Below are 9,860 nucleotides of genomic sequence, written 5' to 3' on the forward strand. Positions count from 1 at the left end.
AACATTGGTGAATGCCACAAATTCTCCTAAATCACTCGTACGCACAACTTAAGAACAAATCTGTGTGTATGAACGGTTCTTGCATGAGGCCCAAGGATTCAACTTCAAGCAGTATATTGCATGAACTCAAGCTGTTAAGCTCCAAAGTGGACAGGTTGAAAATCACATCTGAAGAGCAGCTGAATTCTAAGATGAACAGTATCTGTGTTTATCTGCACAGTTTAGTCAATGAGAGTAAGAAGTGTCTGAAGGCAGAATCTTCTCAGAAAGTAAAACAACTCCAGGAGAACATGGATGTGGAGATAAGTTTGCTGGTCAGAAGAATTGAACTAATGAAGGATAAATTGGACTGGGCTTGTGAGAAGACCAGTACCCGATTTGATCCTGACGTGTCAGTGATTATTTCTGAAGTATTCTACACTGAAGAGGAAGACGTTTCAGCCCTGGTGAATGAGCTCCTTGTCGAGGGAGTACAATGGGAGCTGCCGAAAGTCAGTGGCGGTGTGGTCGCAGTGGAGAGAATGAAGGATAGAGGAGGTCATCCCGGAGTGATCAAGGTGGAACTCGGATCTGTTCAGGAGAAAATTAGTCTGTTACGAAAGAAACAGCTGCTGAGAGGGAACGTTAAGTACTAATATGTTTACATGCGTTGGGCTAAGACGCACACCAAATGACTTATTGAGCTAAACTTCAAAACTGGATCGCCTCTGGCCATCAGTTTTACGTTTCGGGAAACGGCAGGGATGGAAAGCGAGGAGGTGGCTGAGGACAGTTTGGAAGTGGTGAGACACGGGGAAGAGTTGACAGTGGAACTGAAAGTTGAGCTGGTGGTGACGGTGACAGAAAGGAGTCCTTAAGGCCAGCTGAGGTTTGAAGCTCCTCAGCCCAGTCTGTAAGTTCTGCTTAATATACTCTTGTACACTGGAATATTTAAACTGGAACATTCCCTCCAGTGGTAATAACCCACTCATAGAGTGGAAGAAATGAAACTGCCCCCAGTTTTTATTTCAAGATTATCTAAACTTGATGTGAACTGGGACTTCGTAGGTTCTCAGTTTGCTAAAAGTAACATGACTCTTTTCTCCTCTAAACAAAAGAAAGAGGAGGAGTAAAAGGGAATAATTATTCATGATTATGCTAAATCAGCAGGAGTATAATATTTCCTGTTGGACCCACGAGGGGCAGATGAGTTCTTGGGGCATCTTTGTCTTAGTTCAACCCTCTGTGGACTAGTAGACCATATATTTCTTGTTTGTTGATTTTATTATTGATAAGGATGTAAACACCTTATAATATAATCCTGTTTTGATATTGTTTGACTTTTTAATAAACTTTTTGCCAAGAAGGCACAAATCCACTCAGCTGGTCCTGGTGTCTATCTCGAGTCCCCGGTAAGTTTAATTTTCTGTATCATCTGCTGGTTTTATTAAAAAGGTTTAACAGCGCTCTGGTCTGAGAGCCACCGCGTAGGGTGCCGCCCCTACTCGTCTAATGAATAGGGCTAAAACTTTCCTAGGAACAGGTGTTTTGAGACTATTATTAGGCAGAGTCAGTAAGTAAGCTACGCAGGTCTGAACTCCTCAGAAAGATTGTGTTATGTCAGGATAAAATTCCTGAATAACAGCTGGAATAAACTAATAATTAGGTTTATGACAGAAGGATTCAGACTGCAGCGGGCTTTACAAGCCCGATGGTGACAGACAAGCAATAAGAAAACTTGTTTTGCTCTATTAATACAGAAAACAATGGGGTAGATGGGTAGATATTAAGGGTGCAACGATACAGAAAATTCAGGATTTGGTTCGGTTCGATATTTTAGTCTCACGGTTCGATATTTTTTCAATACAAAAAAGAGAAATTTCCATGCCCCTTTTAACTTGTAATTTATTTAAATTAATTATGAACATTTGTTTAACCTCAAAAGTACAGTTTTTAAATTAAATGTTCCTGAAACAGCAAGTTTCTCAGTGGATCTGTGCTCAAAAATGCAGCCTAGGTGGAGTAGTCGAACACAGATCCACTGATCCTTCAACACAGAGCATCTTCAGAAGACAAGTTGATAAAATATTTTTTAAAAATCTGTATTGTTCAATGCAAGTGTGTATTGAACCTAAAGCTCTGTTCAATGCTGTTCGATACGGATAGATGTATTGTTGCACCCCTATTAAATACTTATTACTGGAAAATAAATTTTTTGAAATATTTTTTAGACATAAGGAAGTTTTTCAGGTTGTCCGGTGAACAACCTGTTGACTAAATCAAAAATTTATGGTTGTCCTTTTGAAAAACTAAAATTCTCAAGAAAAATGTAATTTAATAAGTATATTGTTCTGCATAAAAAGTTTACTATATACAAATGTTCTCAGTCAGCAGGTTGACAGTTTCGGGAGCTGCTTGACATCTTAAAGGCCAAACAGGATTATAAAACAAAACTGGAAAACAAAATGGCCACAAATAAGCTTGGCTCTTTATTGTAGCAGTGTTGTAGCTAGGTTAGCGGTAGCAATACAATCACCAGTCGGCTAAGTGGAATGCATATGGTTTGTTGGAAAATGACGTTACTACCAGTTACCAGTTCCGGGAATACGACGTAAATGGAATGCACCAACGCTTTGGGAACTTGCGCAGGGTGTGTGCACCCTCGCCAGTGTGAACGTGTTAAAAGTTCGCTTTTTAAAAAAATCTGTGTCGATTACAGACAATTTGCTCACATGTGCAGTTCTTCCTCCAGATGCACGACAGAGCACGTGCCTGAGCCGGCCAATTGCTTTCATTGACATTGATCAGTTGACTGATTTAAATACATCTTAACATTCATGAGGTACTTTGTATTGACTGTTTATGGTTGAGTGTGAGCGTGTAGAGGGCAGAACCTGAGGTGGGACCTTGTGCACAAACTGAGCTGCAGCTGTGATCTATAAAGGGAAATTGCTTGAAGGTGTGTGCACACACGGTTTTATAAATCTGATTTTTTTTTCTTTTTTTTCATACACCATTTTTGCCTTTTGGCCATACGTTTACTTTTAGTATCCATGCAATCCTTTATAAATGAGGACCCTGGTGTCTTGTTTCTCCTGGATCCATGCTCACATGCTGCCTCGCCTCGTCTCACCTAGGAAAGAGTCCTCTAGTTCTAAGCTCTGGAAGTATCTTACCTATGTCTCATGCAGATCACCCTTCAGAAACAATTAAGCCCACTAACAACTGCATAGAAAAGACCCAACAGGTTCAAAAACCAATCTGATCAGTTGTTCCGTCTCCAGGTCCAGAAGTTATATTATCCTGAGCACTGTAAATAAACTCACTTACCTTTTACATCTGTCCGTGTGTTTGCTCTTCTTGCTGTCTTGCAGTGACATTATTATTGAAACCTGAAAGGTGCTCACTGGCTACTAGGTTGATGTAGTTTTACTTTTTTCTCTGCTCAAACATATCTGATTTGATGATTGAATTGCCTTGAATTAAGTTCTGCAGAAGCCTTTTAAATGCCTAATTTATAAACAAAAAACATGCAGGATGGTGGCCTTCGAGATTCAGAATTGGACTCTCTTGCATTTATCTATCAACCTGTTTTACCAAGTTTGAGTAAATTGTGCTAAACAGTGAACATATAGGATACACACTATATAAATCCTGAACATCATTTAAGGCTAAATTTAGTTTGGCCCAAAAAGTTTATATTTTTTTCGGGCTACTTATTCGATCCATGAGTTATTGTGCATTGGGTCAGCTGATGTTTGGACTTGTTACGAGATTGTTACAGAATACACATTTCCTGTTTTTACATTATGCCACATATGTTTAAATAAGTTGTTCCTGTTTTTTTGTTTGTTTTTGTTGTTGTTGTTTCTTTAAATTGACACTGTAATAGAACTAATACTTTCTGTTTGAGCAAGTAATTCATGACATCCTTTAATGACCTACGTTTTCATGACATGCTGTTCATCTGCAGATAGATTGATTAAAGTCAGAACAAGATTTGCTAACAACAGTCATTCTTAGATATCACTTGTGTTTATCTTTGTGTTTTCCATTGACCTTGTATCAAATCTTGCTAAGATGACAGAATGGTGTTTGTTAATATACTGTATATATGAGGCCTCTCAAGAAACAGGGTACACAGAGTTCAACAGCAGTGCGGAGAGACTGACTGAAAGAAGCAGAGGCACAGAGACAGGCCAGGTTCTCTGTGTTTCCTGTTGTTGCAATAAAACTCAGCTGATCATCCCACGGAGTAACTTCATTCTTGGACTATGTATTTCTGTCTTTGTTAAATAAATATCAACATAACAGCACCATTTGCAGAAGCACAAGGTATTAACAGCACAGGTACATTCCCCTTTAAACTGAAGCATGAAGCCTCGTTTGATTTTAAAATAAATTAGTAGTTCATGCTGTTCAAACCCTACAAATAAATCCATGAATCATAAAATAAAGAAGTGCAAAGCTCAGCTGGAAGGGAAAGTTTCAAATGACAGGTGTAACGGAGTAAGATGTTAAAACAAACCTTCCTCAGCGATTTAAAAGCACTTCAGTGGATTGAAACAACCCTGAATATGATTGCTCTTGTTCTCAGTGTTAATGTGACGCAGGTCACAGCCTCCTCATCACTCCACAATGAAATTATGGATCAATTTTCACATGTTTACAGCATCAAGTGGAGGAAAACACCTGCTGGCTCAGCTAATAAAAGACAGGAAGTGAATGTGACAAATGTTTTTTGAGAACAGAAATACCTGCACAGCATCTGAATCATTGCTTACTTAAGATCCAAACATGGAAAAATAACTGAAAATGGGAAGTTTTCTCTAAATAAACTTTTTTTTATTCATTCCAACTTGCTTCACCAGAGACTGCTTCTTTACAGATGTATTGTTTACATCAAGACATTCTTCAAGTTAAAATAAAAAAATTATACAAAATGTCAGACTACAAGTAAACATGTCAGATTTTAATAAAAACAAAAAGAAAGAGAAAAAAACAGTAAGATGAAGCCAATTCTTGTAACGATCTGTGTCTTGTGTGTGTGCTTTCTATTGTCTTGTGCCTCTCTCTGGTGTTCCTTTCATGTCATGTCATCTCAGTCCTCAAATTATTCAGTCTCTTCCAGTCAGTTCTCTCACACCTGTTGTTACTCTTTAATCACCCAGTTGTTTACAACTTCCACTCATCCCTGTTTGTATAAATTCTGCTTATTTTCTCTCCATCTTCGTCCCACCATTGCTTAGTTCCTGTCCTGCACTGGCTCCCCTGTGTTTTCCTCTTACTTGTAGGTTTCAGGTTTTTTTGCCACCACGCTGGCCTTTACTTTAATAAAGTTTTGTTTAATTTTGAGCCTGTCTGCATTTGGGTCCATCCTGCCACCAAGACCTTAACAGAATGGTCGAACCAACTATGGATCCAGCAGACAGTCCTGTTCTTGGGTTGTCCCCAGAGGAAGTTCTTTTGGTCCAGGGGAGGACCCGTGCTCTTATCAAGGTGGACGGCCTTTCTGTGGACTTGTGGACCAAGTGGGTGGCAACAGAGGACTTTGTCTGTCTGTTTGCTCAGCTCCCCCACCTGATCTCCAGCCCCGGGATGTCAGAGCTCTTTTCAGAAGCCCTGGCATGCAACAGACTCCTCCGTGCTGCCCTTCTTACCCCATCTGCTGGACCGTCCGTCGAGCCGAGGGGTTCCAGCTCTGCCAAGCCGATAGGTTCCTGCTCTCCAGAGCCGATGGGTGCCCACTCCGCCAAGCCTTTGCTGCAGGGGAAAGGGGACCCGACTGCAGTCTCCCTGAGCTCTTCAGGTCGCCGCCGCCGCTGGAGAAGAACGGCAGCTTCTTCGGGGCCAGTTCCGGCGGTCTCTCTACCTTGCTCCGCCGAGCTGATGGGTTCCTGTGATCCATAAAAGGGTCGACACCTCCATATCCTGCGTTCCTGAGAGGGTCGACGCCTCCATCTCCTGCGTTCCGGAGAGGGTCGACGCCTCCATCTCCTGCGTTCCGGAGAGGGTCGACGCCTCCATCTCCTGCGTTCCGGAGAGGGTCGACGCCTCCATCTCCTGTACCCCGGAGAGGGTCGACGCCTCCATCTCCTGTGCCCTGGAGAGGGTCAGCACCTCTGCTCCCTGTGTGGGTGCCCTTGGGGAGAGGGAGATGGTGGTCACCACCTCTGCTGCACTTTCAGCGGTGGTCACCATGTTCGCTGCAGCATTGGTGGAGGTCCTTCTACCTACTGCAGCTGAGCCCCCTCCTCTGCTGCTGCTGGGCCTCCTGAGCCCTCATCGTCTGCTGCAGCCCCCGAGGTGGTCCACGACCCTGCTGCAGCTGAGACCTCTATGCCGCCTGCTGCAGCCTGGCCTCCAGAGCCCTCTTCGTCTGCTGCAGCCCCATCATCTTCTGGTCCTGCTCCAACATCCAAGTCTTCTGTGTCCATGCCGGCCCCTCTAGAGTCTCAAGAGCTCCATCCTCGTCATGGCCGGGCTCCAGGTCACCCACCAGAGCTCCATCCTCATCGTGGCCGTGGTCCAGGTCGCCCACAAGAGCTCCATCCTCGTCGTGGCTGGGCTCCAGGTCGTCCACCATACCTCCATCCTCGTCGTGGCCGGGCTCCAGATCGCCCACCAGAGCTCCACCTACGATGCGGTGGGATCCATGTCCGTCCATCAGAGCTCCACCTTCGCTGCGGCCGAGTCCACGGTCGTCCTCCTGAGTCCCTACCACATTTTTGTTAGGCTCCTGGGCACCCACCTGAACTTTCTGCCCCACTTCAGATGTGCCTAGGGCCATCCTAGTGACTGACTTTGTTGTGTTATCTCCCAGGGTTTCTTGTCGGTTTTTGGTTTGCCGTTTTTGTTCCCTGGCTGTTTTTTGTGTCTCGTGGTCCATGTTGTCTTTATTGTTGTTTCTGGCCCTCCGTCCTGTATTGTTGTTTGTGCCCCCTCCACCCTCCCATGTTTTGGTAATTGTCGTGAGATGATCTTTGGAGAGGGGGTACTGTAAGGATCTGTGTCTTGTGTCTGTGCTTTCTGTTGTCATGTGCCTCCCTCTAGTGTTCCTTTCATGTACTCTCAATCCTCAGATTATTCAGTCTCTTCCAGTCAGTTCTCTCACACCTGTTATCACTCTTTAATCACCCAGTTGTTTACAAATTCCACTTATCCCTGTTTGTATAAATTTTGCTCATTTTCTCTCCACCTTCGTCTGACCATTGCTTGGTTCCTGTCCTGCCCTGGCCCCCCTGTGTTTTCCTCTTACTTGTAGGTTATATATATATATATATATATATATATATATACACACACATACATACATACATACACACATACACACTGTATATATGTGCTAATAAGCCTGAGTGGTCTGTTGACTGACCTTTGTATTTGTTCAAATAATTGTTATGGGCAGGTTACAATATAAAAAATGTTTGTCATAATCATGTCTTGTGATTATTTGACAGGAGTTTAACTTTTAAACTGTAAGCGTATTTAATTTAGTTATGTTAGTTTTGATAGTTTAGTTATGAAGATGTAATTACAATACAAATTAAACCAAGATTTAGAATAATTATCATTTTGATCCATACATTAGTAATGTCTGACTGGGCCTCATGCCAGTTTTTGTTCAACAAATTGGGCCCCGAGGTCAAAAAGGTTAAGAACCCCTGGTCTATATGTCATCATTAATATTTCCAGTTTCAGCGCCAAGAAATGAACTTCCTTTCTTCTTATTTTTTCCTGTTGCCATGGTGAATCATGTTATCTGACTTCCATTAATTAGGGCTTCATGCTCCAACTCAACTCAGAGGTAACTTGACTCAGAATTAAGTTACCCAGTTGATATCAGCCGTTCTGAAACCGAAAATCCTGAGTATCACAGAGCGGGGTAAGTTGATTCAGAGTATCTGTGTTAACCCAGGCTTTGTTAAGCTGCTGTATGAAACAGGGCCCCGATGACAGGCTCTAAATTAAAACAAAAGCTGGGTCACTTTGGAACAAGTTCTATAACTGATTTGTCATCAGGAAGCAACAGTGTAAAAATGTGGAAAGTTCAGGAACTTCATCACAAAAACAGGAAAAAGAAATGTGGACTTGGGGAAATTTAACCTATTTGTATCCAAAAGTAAAAGTTCTGAAAGTTTTGTTTGTTTACAGTAAGATACTGTACCTCTTATTTACACAATAATCAGATCAACAATATTTAAATACTTACCGTGATCATGACTTCCTTTATGATTGACCTCCTGGGCACTGATGCGGTGGCTGCCCCCCAGAGGAAGCAGACAGAACAGCAACCACAACATCCTGACCGTGTCTGCCAAACCTGTCAACAAAAACAACAACAAACATGAGCTGAGAATGTCCTCCACATCCGCCTGACATCCCTGCAGCGTTTCCCTCGCTGTGAGAAAGCGTCTTCATTATGTCTTCCAAGAAGAGGAGTCCCTGAGACATGAGGAGCTCTCAGTGGTGACGCAGCTTTGGTCCCCCGAGTCACCATCCACATCACAAGGGATGAGCTAATACAGCTTCCTCCATCTTCCCACTCAGACCAGTCACGAACAACACATTCACCACAGAGAGCCCATGCTTTCCTAACAGCACAAACAAAACTAAACTTCCTCCATAAGTTTGTGAGTGCATGATAAAACTAAAAAAATGTGTTTATGTTGGCAAACCTTAATTTATATGAACAGTCAACCAGTTACATTTTTATGCACATGACCAATGGCAAAATTAGAAAGAAAATATAATGAAAAATGAAGAACAGACAATCTGTGTGTTGTTCGTTCTTTGGTTTTTCTGTTTCAAAATAAAATTGCAAAAACAACCATGTTGTTTTAAAACCTAAATGTAAAAATGAGGAAGTCGCTTTATTTTGAAATGGAAAAACCAAAGGATACACAGATTACAACAGACAAATTGTGTTCATTTGATTATCCACTTTGAAAATGAATGGTCAGTTTTTCCTGATCTTTGATTCCTGATGTGTGATGAGTTTTCTAAAAAGATGAACAGAGTAGTTTAATTCAAAACAGCCTTTGGAATTGATGCAATTAGTGAAACAGGAAATGAAACAGGATATTCATTAAGGACAAAGGAGCAGCATGAAACACTACAACACAAAATAATTTAGCTTTAATCACAGTACAATTCAATTTTGACCAAGTTTGTTGATTTTCTGAAACATTATATTTGTATACTTATAAATTTGCAATATTCCAAATGTGACTGGACTGTCTTATATTAACCGAACATTTTAATCTGAATTTGTTTGAATTCAATTTGGTTATTTTTCTATTCTGAGACCTGAGATGACTTTGTTGTGAATTTGTGTTGTATAAATAACCTAAACTGAATTAAATGGATTGTTTCATGCAGGACTTTGGCAGCAACTTTAAGGATTTTGAAAATAACTTCAGAGCAGAACAATAGTTTCCATGAACACTTGACCTGTTCCAAACACTGCTGCCTAATCAACTTAGCAGTTAGCTCCATGACCTCTGTGTACACTAATCTATGTGGGGCACAATTTAACGCTGTAGTACTTTAGTACTAATACACCTGCCCACTGAAATGAAACATTAAACCTGTGTTTTTATAGGACAAAGCGGAACCTGATGGAAAAGTTGAAACTGTTTGTGCTGAGTAAAAGTACATGAAAGCAGAGATTAGAAGCTCCCGTCCTTAATCTGCTTAGAACCGTTCTGTTGCAGAACACATTTTTAGAAAAGCTGATGAAAGAACAATAAAGCACACGGTTAGATTATGAAACATGGGAATTATTGAAATGTTGTAAAAGAAAATGTGTCATTCTAACACAATATGACACAGTGAGGTACAAATATGATTAGTTGTTAAAAAGATTAACTTAGTTCTGG

General features: G+C 41.4%; 1 protein-coding gene across 1 annotated transcript in view; it reads right to left on the minus strand.

The window, feature by feature from the left end:
• crfa4 (cytokine receptor family, class I receptor 4) overlaps positions 1–8,302 on the minus strand; it is a gene marked incomplete at its 5' end in the record, with an annotated part of 54,840 nt that extends 46,538 nt beyond the window's left edge. The window contains 1 exon segment of the mRNA XM_014021771.1: positions 8,192–8,302. Within this exon segment, the coding sequence (XP_013877225.1) occupies positions 8,192–8,282 (91 nt within the window).
• Between the last annotated feature and the right edge of the window lie 1,558 nt (positions 8,303–9,860).

The sequence above is a fragment of the Austrofundulus limnaeus genome, unplaced genomic scaffold, assembly GCF_001266775.1.
Source record: "Austrofundulus limnaeus strain Quisiro unplaced genomic scaffold, Austrofundulus_limnaeus-1.0 Scaffold305, whole genome shotgun sequence".
In the NCBI taxonomy this organism is placed as follows: domain Eukaryota; kingdom Metazoa; phylum Chordata; class Actinopteri; order Cyprinodontiformes; family Rivulidae; genus Austrofundulus; species Austrofundulus limnaeus.